Source organism: Xiphophorus maculatus, chromosome 2 (assembly GCF_002775205.1).
Source record: "Xiphophorus maculatus strain JP 163 A chromosome 2, X_maculatus-5.0-male, whole genome shotgun sequence".
In the NCBI taxonomy this organism is placed as follows: domain Eukaryota; kingdom Metazoa; phylum Chordata; class Actinopteri; order Cyprinodontiformes; family Poeciliidae; genus Xiphophorus; species Xiphophorus maculatus.
The window spans coordinates 20,310,947-20,325,041 of NC_036444.1; the positions used below are offsets into that span (position 1 = coordinate 20,310,947).

The 14,095-nt window shown below is 38.8% G+C and overlaps 1 protein-coding gene across 1 annotated transcript; it reads right to left on the bottom strand.

Annotated features, from left to right (window-relative positions):
• Positions 1–4,013: 4,013 nt before the first annotated feature.
• LOC102225076 (probable G-protein coupled receptor 22) lies at positions 4,014–10,933 on the bottom strand. Its single transcript, XM_005796276.2, has 3 exons — positions 10,523–10,933; positions 8,694–9,707; positions 4,014–7,699 (listed from the first exon to the last, which is right to left on the bottom strand). The coding sequence occupies exon 3, from the start codon at positions 7,693–7,695 to the stop codon at positions 6,379–6,381; it is 1,317 nt and encodes a 438-aa protein (XP_005796333.1). The 5' UTR covers positions 7,696–7,699; positions 8,694–9,707; positions 10,523–10,933; the 3' UTR covers positions 4,014–6,378.
• Positions 10,934–14,095: the final 3,162 nt, after the last annotated feature.

Genomic DNA, 14,095 nt, shown 5'->3' on the forward strand with positions numbered 1-14,095 from the left:
GAGCCAGACTTTAGAAGATTTAGCAACAGATGCTTTTTTGACAGATACATGCCAATAATTTGACTCTACTGAAAAAGAATAACACAACCGCACAATGCCTTTTGATGTGGTTGTTTAAGAAACGAGAAGCTACTCACCGCATCAATTAGGGTTAAATAATTCGCCGCCTGCTGAAACAGTAACTATGTTAAGCTCTTGCCTGTTTGCTATGTTAAATCCTTTATTTTGACAATAAGTTTATTTCTCCTTGCAAGAGATTTTCTTTAATTGACCACAGATTTAACTCATTAGTAACTTGTGAAATATCCCCAATCAGAAAGTGAATAAATGAGATTATTCTACACAATATGTACATCTTGTTCATGCTAAACAGAGCATAATCTAAGGGGGAACAATTGCTTTGTTGTTTCTGCTTTGCCTCCAGTGATCAAATTGCTTAATGTACTGTGGCTTTAAAATTAAGTTATATTTAAAGATGATAATGAGGCCAAGGAAAAATTTAATCACAGGTCACTGCCTTGCTTTAATCACAACATGTTATAACACACCCTTAAGCCCTTTGGATATTTTACAAGATCAACCCTTTACAAATATAGTAGGTGATTTTTTCAGGTGGTATAAATGAAAGAGGCTGCACTTAACACTTGGTATGTAAAACAGAAATGTGTCTTGACAGTGGAGTAAATAATTACAAACACGCTCTATAAGACAAACTTTACACATTTCCCTAAAATTACATCATATGTCTTAAACGATGATTATAAATGACTTCCAGAAACAACAGGACTTTCTCACTGCAAGCACAACATAAAAGAATGACAAGGCTTTAGAAAAATTGCTATAATTATCAGAATTATCACATAACTGTTTATTATAATTATTCGGATATTACCTTCACAGTTTGTCTGATACTAATCCTAATTATGTAACCTAAATTGTTTACTTAATGTTATAAACTCTTCTTAAGTCTGCTCCTAACACATATTTATTAACAATGTTGTTTCTTTTCTCTTTTTTTATCTTGTAGTAATTTATATAAAACACTAACAATGTTTTTAATGTGATTTTTAATGCAATATGATAGACAGTGTGTTGCAGTTATTATTGAATATGGTCGCTAACATCTATTAAAACACATTGAAGGAGAATAATTTCATTGCTCTGCTTTATCCAGTTGCTCATAAGATTTTTTTTGTGTTTTATTGATTTTAGATTTACAGGTAAAAATCTAAATCTAAATTTAAGAAAGTATCAGGTTTATACATTGCATTTTGTTTTGCTTTTTTCTCAGGAAAAATATAAGTTACTTCATATGAAAATAATTTTAGTCCACGATTTGTTGATTTATTCTAGAAGTAAAAATATTTCCTGTTAATAGTGTCATGGGCAAAGAAAGACAATGAAAACTCATCCCAATAAAATAAAATAGTAATGATATATTATTATTTTATTATGATAATTATTTTTTCAGGGTTTCCATAATTTGGAAATGGGGAGGATTATTTGTCACATGACTGGAGATAATTTGTAAAAATAATAATCATTCATATGCCATAAGCCAATAAAAAACTGTTGTTTTACATTATGAACCTAGTCTGGTTGAAACACTGCAGTTCATATACAAATCCACTGCTTACAACTATCAAGATGAATTCAAAAGGGCAAAACTAAAAATAGAAGACAAAAAATTACCTGAATGCATAAGGTCAGTGTTTGCACTGAGGCAATATATTGTTGGTTAATTTTATCTGCAAACTCATATTTTTTTTCATCCAAGGAGCCTTACTAGCTTTCCTTGGTTGCAATTTGTAAATGTCATCTATAATTTTCAAATGTTAAAGAATTATGGTTGCTGCAACATTTTATACGTCACAAAATCGATTTATATTCACCTTATCGTTGTACTTTGCAGTTTTATGTGAATAGCAAATTTCCCACTCCTGCTATTACTCTGTCCACCACTTTAGTGGGAAAGTCTGAGTGAAGCTGTAAAAAATTTGAAATAGTTATTCAAGCCTGACTGAATGTCTGCACTTTTTCTTCTTTTGATTTATTACTTTAATGCAACCCCTGTCTGAACAGCAGTGGGCTTTGCCGGAGCCAATGCTCTGTTAAAATTGAGAAAGTCTGTAAATAAAATTTTTTGGACAAGATTTCTTGGGCTGCACTATCTCAAATAGTAAGTCATTTATGTACCCGTCTATTGTGGTTTAAAATACATAATTTTGCCTCATGCAGTTTGTTTATTTTTGCAACTTGTTCTCAAAGTCAGTGGATCAAAAGTTTGAAGCGTCTAACTCCCAAAAAACAGTGGGAAGAGGAGGCATTCATGGAAACCTGATTAAAAAAAAGGCATAATGAGAATACAAATATCCTCAACAATCATTTAGAAAAAACAAATCCTAATGTTTGGAAGAAAATATGCTCAAATCTGCTGTTAGTAATATTTTTTAAGTTCAATTTCATTTCACACTGCCTGAAGGAAACAAGCTCTAAATGAATTCAATATAATGGTGTTTTTGTCTACATTGTACAATCTGGACTTTTTTTTTAAACATGGTAATCTCAAGCAGCCGTCAATTAACTACAGATTTATTTTTAACACATATTTTTGTAAAACGATATTAACAATGCTTAATAGTACTTAGTGTTTGAGAAAAGCTCTCATTTATTTACTCCTGAGGGCAATACAATTTGCAGTAATTAAATATAATTTAGACTTTACAGTGAATTTATTTAATAATACTCAGCAACAGATTTTAGGACTAATTAATGGTAATTTGTACCTCCGTTTTGCCCCTGTGGTGTGCAGTTTCATCACATTATACTTGCATTTCTTACCCATAAACAATTTCATTGTGTATATTGCTTTATTGTTAAGCAGCTAATTTATGCACTGAGGAAAATTTAATTTAATTTAACTAAAATCCACATTACTATCCAATAATGTTTCATGATGCAATATTGAGGTTTTGATCCCATCATGTCCCTCATAGCTCTCCTGAAATATCACTATTACTCTGCACCAAACCAGAATCACTTGAAATGACTTCCTGTTGGTTGGTATTATTTACTGGAGTCACATTTTAGAAAATGACTTGAAAACGTTGGTTGTCAAAGTAGCTATGAAACGTCCCCCAGGTGGGTTTGAATCGACGCCTGTGGCAGATGGCGGCCCTTTTTTAGAGGCTACCTCTAGGGCATCCCGCCCTGGTTAGAGAGCAATGTTGCAGAATTAAAAAACCGCTAGTTATAACCCTCCACTGTTGATGCTACGATCTAAAATATCCTCAGTACTATATAAATATTCATCTTTATAGGTCAGTTTCCCTCTTCTGCCAGCTAATCTGTTGCTGGCTCTGATCCCATCTTCTCTCTCAATCAGATGTGCCCTGAAGGCACCGTAGCATCCTGGCTGCCGCTTTAAAGCAGACCCATAAGGATCCTTGCCTGCCTCAATATTCCCACATCAATTTTCTCTGCCGTGCCACTAACCAGACGCTGACAGCCAGACACGCATTTGATTGAGGCTGTGCAATCAGTCTGGTAGCCAACAGCTTCGTGCTTTGTGGATTCAAAAGGGCTCCTCGATTTTCTGCCATATGTGAGACAGCAAAGGTGCACATGTAATAGGTTCATTAAGGAGATGTGGAGGCAGCGTGCAATGGGATTGTGGGTAGCTTTTTTTTGTATGCATGAGAATTCTATATGGATTTCACAAAGGAAATGACTCTTGACCTGAAGACGAAATGAAGGGTGCCTATCATATTCATATGATAACCAAAAAAATTAGAAATTGTATGTAAGTCTGCATGTAGATTTACTGTTAACGCACACAGTGAATGTCAGTAGATGGAGGTTTCTTTTTTTCTCTTTTGAAACTCTTCTGCAGCTGGTTGGATAGAATATTTCCGCCTATTTAGGGCAAGCTTATCACTAAGACCAAAGTACAAAGCTGCAATAACTTAGGGAGAACAATTGCACTGCCTCCTTCGTTGACATATGATAAAAAGCATGCATTATTAGTCACATACAGGTAGTGAAGTACTTTATTACAGCCGAAGGCGAGTAATAAACATTTTTATTCTCTTTAAAATCTTTATTTTAATTTAAACAGTCACAGTCTCTGCTCTACCTTGTGTTACACTCGATTCATCTTCTTAAAATTAGGCTATGATAGCTTTTTCAGTGACAAAAAATCAATGGCAGGAAAAAAAGAAGAGGCAGACCAGAATGAGATTACATCTGGTTTATGTCAGCCAGGATGATGAGAAGCACGATGCTCTGTTGTGTCTGTGGAATGCGTGTGCGATTGGCGAACTCTAAACAGTACTTCCTGAGCATGTTTTTTTCTTTTTTATTTCAAAACCAACATCCCCTACTCTTCTCTGCGTACAGTACTCATATTCTCATCATGCGCATGAATATCTAACTAATAGAGGGCTTTTATTGACTTGTTTGAACCATTCTTTATTTTGCTGCTTCTGTGACTTTTAGAAACTTAAACAGGTTGCACCAAATTTAAATTATTACCCATCATCTCTTATCCAACAGAAGGTCAAAGTATACATTGAGGTTAAAATATATGCATTCACCTTCACTTGTATCTAGTTAGGTCCTCTTTATGAAATTGTGGAAAAAGCACAGACCTTTTCTCACAGTAAGCAAAAGCTCTGGAATATTTCTCGATATTTGGCCCGTGCTCTTAATAAAACAGGAAGAGCTCATTCATATGTGTCGTCATCCTGGCATAAACTCAGCTTTTAAGTGAAATCCACATGTTTTCAAAGGGTTTAAGGAAGCAACTATTTCAGTCAAAAGCTTCACTCATTCCAAAACCAGATTTACTGTGAAACTGCGATCGTTGTTCTGCGGCTTGTGTGTCCAGGTTTGTGTCTAATTTTCAACCGTCCAGGTGTTAATTTGAGGGGAAGGTAAAGAATTTGGAAGTTGTTTGACTTTTTCTTTCCAGCATCCCTTTTGTGCTGCAAAACAGACATCAGCATAATGCTACAACCGCTATCCTTGGCAGATTGCATAGTGTTCTCAGATTTTGAAAGCCTCAACCTTGACCCTAAAGAAAGTGCTTGTCACTGTAGCCAAAAAGCTTAATCTTTGTCTCATTTTATTGTATTCAATTTTACAGAGGGCAAAGGGACAGCCTGTGTAGGCAGCTGTACATTTGATCCAAGTTTAAAGGTGCTAATTTTAGAGCAGACGCTTTTGTCTTGGTCAGCACTCTCTCAGTCAATGTTGAAATGAAACTGTCCTCACGGTGGACAGAGGGACAATTGTTCCAGCATCTTCCTGTTTACAGTAGCATCGAGCCAATTAGGGCCATCAGGCTAAACCTTGAACACAAGACGGTGGTTAAAAAAGGATAGTGGTCACATATTAAATCTGGTGTTTGAATGGAAAAAATGGGCAAATATTAAGCTTTGAAAATTACCCAGACCTCTCAAAAAAAAAAAAAAACAACCCCGTTCTTGGAAAGGAACCCATTTAAATTAGGTCTTTCAATGCTGATAAATCAAGAATTAAATCTCATAGCTTCAAGACACATTTGTTTTTTCTAAAACTTGTAAAAAGACAATTACACAAAACTACAGTAGAGTAGTATGTGGATTTTTTTCTAACCTCAGTATATATTTTTTCTGGATGACAGAAAGACTCCTATAAATTCAAACATGTACTCCCAAATCTGGTCGTTAGAAATCCTTGAAGTTGTTTGTTGCATGATCATTTCACCATGTTTTGTTCCTTGAACATGTTTATGCCTGTGATGTGCGTACGCTTCTCACCTGCACTGCATATGACCTGTCTTTGTTGCTGCCTTGTATTTATTGTCAAATTTCAGTATAAGAGCCTCCGTCTGAAACGCTCCCAAGCAATAAGGTTAGAGGTCGCTGGAGACCGCTGGGACTGGTGTCAAAGAAAAGTGGCAACAAGATAAATGTGTGCAATCTCACAGCTGCTACCGACTCACAAACATCTTTCCTGAGGGAGTGGAGAATAGGAAGCTGCATTGGATGTGAACACAAAATTTATTATAAATATACGTTTACATAGCAATTCCGACTTCTCTCTCTATTTAAATATCTCGTATAACCTATTCTGTACATGTAACTGTATGTACATAATGTGTTGTTGCTGCTGTTACAAAAGGCCATGCAATATCTACAGTACAATAATACATCTATGAAACTTATTTCAACTCTCAATAAATAGTAATAAATTATCCACCTTCTACATTTGTACATCATATTGCACATCGTATTTTACATTACTGCTTTGGAATACCATTTTCCCTTTTTCATGATGGCTTGAAGTCATTTTTAGCTGCTTTGGCTGTGTTTCACCTCAACATAACGAGCTTCTTTACTCCACATCTTCAGAAGAAAGACATTTGAGCTGCGCATCTTTGTCCTCAAACGTCACCTTTTTGTTCCTCTTTGGGTCAATCCAGGAGTTGTGAATGATTGCGTTATTAGGTGTAGGATCAGCCTCGATGATCGACACCACACGCTTTTTCATCTTGCTTTTTAAGACCTTTTGGAACTTCTGCCTTGTAAAGGCGTAGAGCAGGGGGTGAAAGATGGTGGTCCCATAAGCCATCACCAGGAAGCCGAGTCGCAACCTCACCATGAGGTTACTGGGGCCCACGCTTAGGATGACCGTGTTGAGAACCGTGATCGGCGTCCAGCACAGCAGGAAGGTGGACACAATCAGCAGGGACATCCTGAAAACCCTCTTTTGCCGTTCTCGCCTCTCTCTGTGGCGCTTCACAGCCCGCCGCAGGGCAATGATGACGGAGACGGAGGTTCGCATGCCCAGTGTGGGATTGCGGCTGGTGCTGCTTTGGGATGCATCCGTGGCCTCCTGTTGTGTTGACATGGCCGTCATGGACGGACGCTTTTTCCTGCGAGCCTTTTTCTTCTGTGATGCGTGGAAACGTGTACCGATGCGAATATTGAGTGCCTGCAGGATCTTTGAGTAGGTGATTAGCATAACAATTGCCGTAAAGAAGAAAATAGGGATCTGAGCCAGCAAGTGATAATAGAGGCCAGGTTCGGTGTAGTACTCGTTGCTGAGGACCCCGTTCTCCAACGCTGTCTGGTTCAACTCAGTGTGGTCCTGAGCGAAGAAGCCTACTTCAATAAAGGGAACAAGAAAACTAACAAAGGACAGCACCCAAATCAAAGCCAGCAGTGCCAGCGCACGACCCATGGTTAGCACCCTGTTGGCCGGTTTTACAGAAATGTCATAGCGATCAAGGGTGATAGCGAGCACGTTAGCAGCAGTGGCGACGCTTGCGAAGGAGACACAGGCTTCGTGGAAGCAGCAGATGAGGGCCATGTCTCTTTCCAGGGAGAGAAGCACCACCACAATGGTTAAGGGGATACAGCACACACAGATCAGAACGTCCAGCACATGAAGGTTCATGGTGACGATGTTGCTGACAGAACTAATGAGATTTGACTTCATACAGTAAAGTGCAAGCACTGTGAGGTTGGAGCTCAGACCTAGCAGTATTTCCAGCATCAGGAAGCCTGTCAGGGAGATCTGAAAGCTAACAGGGTAAGGGTACGGGTCGGGGGCCGCCGGACTCATGGCACTGCTGATGGGCTCAGTGTTGTCAGTGACCGTGACGTTGCTCATGGTGGCTTCTTTTTGTCGGCAGGGGAAAATATGCATTATCCTGCAAGTAGGTAGAAGAAGAAAGAACTTATAGAGCAGATGTAACAAAAGTCTGTATTTGTTCATTTCTAGACAGTAAAAAAACAAAACACAAAAAACCATAAAATTTAATGCTAGAGTTTGTGATGTCATTGTAAAAAACAACACACTAACGATAAGTCTTAGTTAAATGTCCTGACCTGCCTTGCCAGTTGCTTTCTTACCATATGTATTACCGATAATGCATTACAGAGATGCATCGTTCAGACTTTAGTGGCCCACTTGCCACTTTTATTGTGCTAATAAACATTTTCAGGAGATTTCGCTTGGACTTTAAAAATCAGAAGTAACAGCCTTCAAAACATGTTTTACGAGCCCTCCTGGTAAAAGCAGTCTTTAATCGAGTACCTTAAATACTAAATGTGTTGGAGAGGTATCGCTTTAGAAGTGGATGTTATTGTTTAAAGACAGAATGATTACGAATTAGCCATTTAAAGCTGCCTCCGCATTATATTCGCTACAGAACTTTTAGTAACTGTAAATACCCGACTCTGTGTACAGTCCCTAAAGTATGCATCAGATTTTTGAGTTTCCGGCTGACTGATCACATCTCAGAAATACACTTGGTGCATCTTTAGACTGTATACCATTAAAACATAGTATCTTATGTGAATGCTTATTATTGCTTAAATAGCTAAGTGTGATTTGGTTATAGATTTCATTTTTTATTACTGAGAAATATTCAGAGTGACTTATAAAAAAAGAGCTCCACTCTGACTAAATATGCCTCCATGTCTCCGAGTCTCAAAAATAGAAATTGAAATGTGTTTCATTTAAATAAACTCACAAAAGATCTCAGTCATTTAAAGAGAAGGTCTTGATTTTATGTAATCATAAAAAGCCTCAACAGCAGCTCTGCAGACACTGCAACAACTGCTTTGCATACACACAGTGAATATTATTCCCCAACATTATTCTAGGTAACACAGGAAAAGAGCAAAAGTAGTTTTAATTACCTTTTGCTCCAGAACTATCTGAACACCAGGACTGTGTAATCAAAGCAGGCAGTCCATGCTGGATCCACAGAGAGACACTTCGCATCCAAACATAGCCGGTGGAAATGTTTCCGCTCTAGCAGAGCCCCCCCAGCAAGGCTTTTCCTTTCACTCCATCCCAGAGGTGCACAAAAGCACCTGAGTGTTTCGCCAAAAACTCCAGCTTTTTTGTCTGAGCTCCACGGCCAAAAAGCAAGAGCTGTAGTCAGTGAAGGTTTGCTTTAAGGAAGATGTAAGCATTGACAAATCAGTTGAAAAAAGTGTAAGATGTCAGAGGATTCCTCTGTTAAAAATATTATATTCCCAATTTGAAGCGATTCAAGCCAACCAAGAAAACATTTTTAAAAAGTCTTCTTTAGCACAGTGCTGGAATATGTAACTCACAGAGCACCCAGATGTGTGCTTTGTTCCTTTTCTGTTTTTATTCCGGCTCACAGATAAAGATATGTGTCTTACATGTGTAAATGTCGTAAACTGCTTCCAAACGTTAGGATAAACTCCAAAAGGAAAGAGCTGTCAGGGTATTGTTTTTTCCGCTGTATGCAGCAAGGTGTTCAGAGTGTGCTGGGAATAGGTCAGTACATCCAGACGGTGTCGAGGCCTTTGCCTCCCCAGGGAGCGCTAATGGAAGAGGCCTTCACTCTCCAGCCTTCACACCAGTCTTTGTTCTTCTGGCTCCAGCCAACATTGACTTGTGAACCACGCTCAGGTCTCCAGTTTTCCTCTCAACAGGCAGCGCTCTAAATCATTGGAGACTTTGCTGCCACATGGATGTCCAATTACCATGACACATGTGATCGCCGGTAAGTGGACGCATTGTGGCTCGATTCAGCAGTGTATGAAAAGGTCATTATCATGAAGTAATGGAAGTCACTTCTTCAGCCAGAGAGCAGCAATTTCTGACATCAATTTGAAATCGCGGAGCAGGACCTCATCTGTATATCCTTCATTGGTATGTCTTTGGATTACAGTAACCTGAAGTGAGAAAGGGAACAAAAAGGAGAGTAAGTGACAGAGGGAGTGAGATGGGGAATGAGAAACAGCAGAGGGAGAAGGTGGGGGGGGATGTGTGAGTGACTATAAACATATTATCAGCAAAGAAGCAACAAGGAAATTCTTAATGACAAAGAACGCAGCCTCTGATCTTCTATCGAGTTCCTCCGCGGCACTACATGGACTTCACGTCATTGTTGTACCAATACATCTCATCTTCAGATGCAAGACTTATTGGCAGACATTTTGCTATTTATAAAGGCACAGCAGTGGTCATTCAGTTTTCATGACCGGACTGGCTGCCTTGAAGCTTTAGTACAGAGTGATCCCTTTTGGGAGTCTGTCATAAAGACACGCTTACTTTGTGTGTCACTCCATGTTATCCATGTAATCTCGTCAAAGAAACGTCTTGTTCCCTTTTCAAGGCTGTTCCAGCCGTAGAAGATTCCTTCACTTAACTCAATCGCACTGAAACATCAGGGGAAATGCTTGGTGAGTGTGATGCCTCTATACCATGAAGATGTGATTGCACACACTGTAATAAAGCGCTCAGTTGAAGTTCTTGTTTCACAGAGTGCATGTGCACTACAAGATGCACACACATACAAACTTAAAAGTAAAGACACCAAAAACCTTTAGCTTATCGACTCATTGTTCATAAAAAACAATTCAACTGTGCCGGACCCAAGACTGTGCACTTAGGGCTATGTCTGCCGTCTTGCCCTCATTATTTATAGTCTGACTTTAAATCAAGCCTACAAGTGTGCAGTGTCCTATCAAAACACAGCAAAGCTCACCATGCGGAGTAAACAGAGGCTCCAGAGCCGCTCCGGTCACCACACCGTATCCTCTCCTCCCATCGCTGCAACAGCTGCAGGTCGACTGGTGATGATTCCTGTTGATTTCAAGGAGCACTAAAGGAATCACACCTGATTTTCTTTGAGCAGCCAAGAGTCTTCTGTGTTTTCTCCATGCGTCCCGTTTCGAAGAAGTCCAGCAAAGAGTTATCCCTCATGGATAAATGTGACATTTTTGTTTCTTCCTCTGGTCTTCATTTTTGTCATCAGCTTAGATTATGTGAGTAATCTACATCAAACTAACTCTGTTATGCTTCCTCTGAATTAGAGTGCAAACCATCACACTCCCGGTATCTCTGCATCTCCCACTCTCTCGCTCTCCTCTTCCTCCCTCACATCCTTGCTCCCCCTCTCTCTTCCTCTCTCTCTTACTGCGGAGGTTTGCAGTGCTCCCCCAGTCCTGATTGGTCTGCAGTAATAGGCTTAACTCTTTTCTCACCAGCAAGGGGAGGTGTTTCTCGTAGCTCTGCCTCTGTCCTCGCTTCCCCACTGCTGCCTGTGCAAGCCTCTAGGGAATTGTTTAAAATGTTCCAAACGTGTTTTGCTCTGAGACTTTTGATGTCGGCGTGCAAACGCGCAACAATGCTGCAGAGACACAGACTTTTTAAAGATAAGGTAATGCTGCAATGGCTGTAATTATCGGATCTGTCACCATGTAATGAACGGGTAATGTGTTTGTGAAGGATTATGAGGCGGGAAAGAGGAGCAACATTTGTTTTGAACTGATTTCTTTTGCACTTACGTAAGTCTTTGCACGAGGGACAACAGGGCTGTCAGAGGAGAAATCAATTCTGGCAGCTTTGAGTGGGAGAAATGGATGGATAATGCAAGAAGGACTGAAGTCAGAAAAAAGGAGAGATGGAGTGCTGCAGTTCTGACTGATAGTGGCAATTTAGTAACTCGATCCGATCAGTAGGGGGTTGACCATCCTCTGTTCCTTTGTCAGGTACAACTATGACCAGAGGCTATCCTGGCAACACATCCTTCCTTTAAAGACAATGGAGAAAACTTTTCTCTCTTCTCAGAAAGGCAAAAGTGTTTGTTAAACACTTTTGCACAGAAATGTTTTCTTAAATTTTTTTGCATTAGTAAACAAACAAACAAAACAAGGCTCTTATCTTTTGGCGCTGGATGGTTGCTTAATGGACATACTTTAATTATGCCTCCTATGTACTCATAAGTCAAAATGTCCAGATTTATAGTTAGAAAAAATGACAGAGTAACTTGGAATCTTAACAGAGTTAAGATGTATTTAATGTAAAGGTGTGTGACATATATTGTTTTTAGTAATATGATAATTTTGTGATAATTTATGCTACATGTGTAGTAGAGAACATGTGTCAAACTCATGGCACATGTCAGCATCAGGCCAAGTTTTGATGAAGGCCTTTTCTTTGTCATGGTTAACAAATAAGGCTGATAAAAGCCATACTTTTCACCTGAATGAAACCTTTGTGTAATTATGTCATATTGATCTTCACTTAATTCTTCTTTATCTAAAGGTACAAACGTCATGAGAGTCCTTGAACAGTTTAATTTTATAGTAATAAGATTCACTACAGTTAGTGTTAGGTGTAGCCTGGCCATCGTCTTTTTATGCTGTTCCTCTTGATTCTCATCTACCTCAAGTTCTCCATCTGGGCTTTCTCCCATGGAAGGGGATTTCTCTGTTAGAATTTCAATTGGACCAATCAGCAAACAGAAAGAGAAGTTGTGAAGGATTTTAATTTTCTGCGATGTTTCAGAACTGTAGTCTGACTGTAGTTTGGCAATGAAAAATCCTCATCATTAACAGAGATATTGGCTTGAAAACATCTGTCTGTATTTAATTTATCTATATAATGTGTTTCATGTGGTGAATTGAGTGCATTAACTTTTCAATAGCATTCAGATTATTAACAAATGACTAACTCAGAGATTATCTTAAACCCCTTCTTGATGGTAAATGATGCACAGTTGCGTTAGAAGTTCTCAAAATGTGGTGAGGTACATGGAATAAGTTTTCTTTATTTTGGCTTGAACTGGAAGGAAGTGAAAATTCAGGACACTCTCATAGCTAGCACCGACATGTTTTTATGAGGTGCAAGAATTTTAAATCCCGTTTTTTGGGACTTGGTTTATTCATCGACCTCCACCCACCTATCCATTTTCTACAATGTTTATCCTTTCAGGAGTCTGGTGTTCATCTGCAGCGGTCAATGGGCGAGTGGCAGGGTACACTCTGGACAGGTCGCCAGTCCATCGCAGTATCTATCCACCTATGAATAATAAATGGGATTGATCTGAATTGTTTTTGCAAAGGTTAATGCAGGGCTTGCTTGTCTTTTGTGTGTTGCACACAAGATCATTTTGTGAATAAACTGAACTGAACTGAGTAGAAGAATCAGCGCGCTCTTGTTAACTTGAAAACAAGCAGATCCCAGGCAAACGACCAGAAGTACACTGCACTTTCGTCAAAAATCAATAACTCATATAAAAGGCATGGTTACAACACAATTTGCCCCTCTTTACTGCTGGAGCATGGCACACAATGAGCAAGAGAACAGCCTATTTTTAACAAAACAAGCTGCCATACAGGTTGGACATATGAAACTGTCTCCAAAGGCCACTTGTTGGACAAAATCAGAGGCTGTTTTGCTCAACACTGAAAAGAGATACAGGCCCACTTTACATTAGATCATGAGTATTATAAGTTAACTGAATATTTCTTGTATGAATTTACTTGGTACAGTTTGTTTGCTTGTGAATTGATTTCATAGATATATTTTTAGCACATATTTATTTTTCGCTCCAAAGGCTGGAACAATATTTGCTCCACTCAGTTTATTAGAACAATATTTCCATGGTAAAACACTTAATTTATTCAAAATTCATAGATTTTGAAACATCATTTTTCCAGGGTGCTGTGATTTTTAAAGTGCTTTTGCCAACAAAAGTAGATTTACATAAGATTTGTAGTAAGATAGATCTACATTTTGTTGGGGAAAATGTGAAAGGCCAGAACAGAGTTATTCAAAATGTCATTCATGCTGAAAAAAGTCAGGATGTAACATTTCCCTCTCTGTTTGAATGTCAAAAACTGCAATTTCAGGAGATGTCAGAAAACAACATTTAGTCACTGAATGCTAATGTGTAACATCTACTTTCAGTGTCCCACTTGCATTGCATTGATGCATATTGGAAGTGGTGTAATGAGCTGAGCAGCCAGTCGGTCTGAGAGTCCTGATGGAGTCCATTATTGACACCAATGTCAACCCTTTTAATGTGGGAGTAGAGGAAAAACCTTTATTGTAATTTGGTACAATCAAGGACACTGGATCACACTCAGATTCAAGTTGCTGTTCCAGGTGATATGCACAGAGCATCGTTCTTCGTAAGATGAAGTAAATCAAATATGAAAGCTTCACATTACATAATATGGAGAGACGATTGTAAAGAGGAGAGTCTTTACCTGTACAGGTAACAACGGTGTGAAGTTCATGACAAAATGGGAAATTTCATTCCTAAACTCTC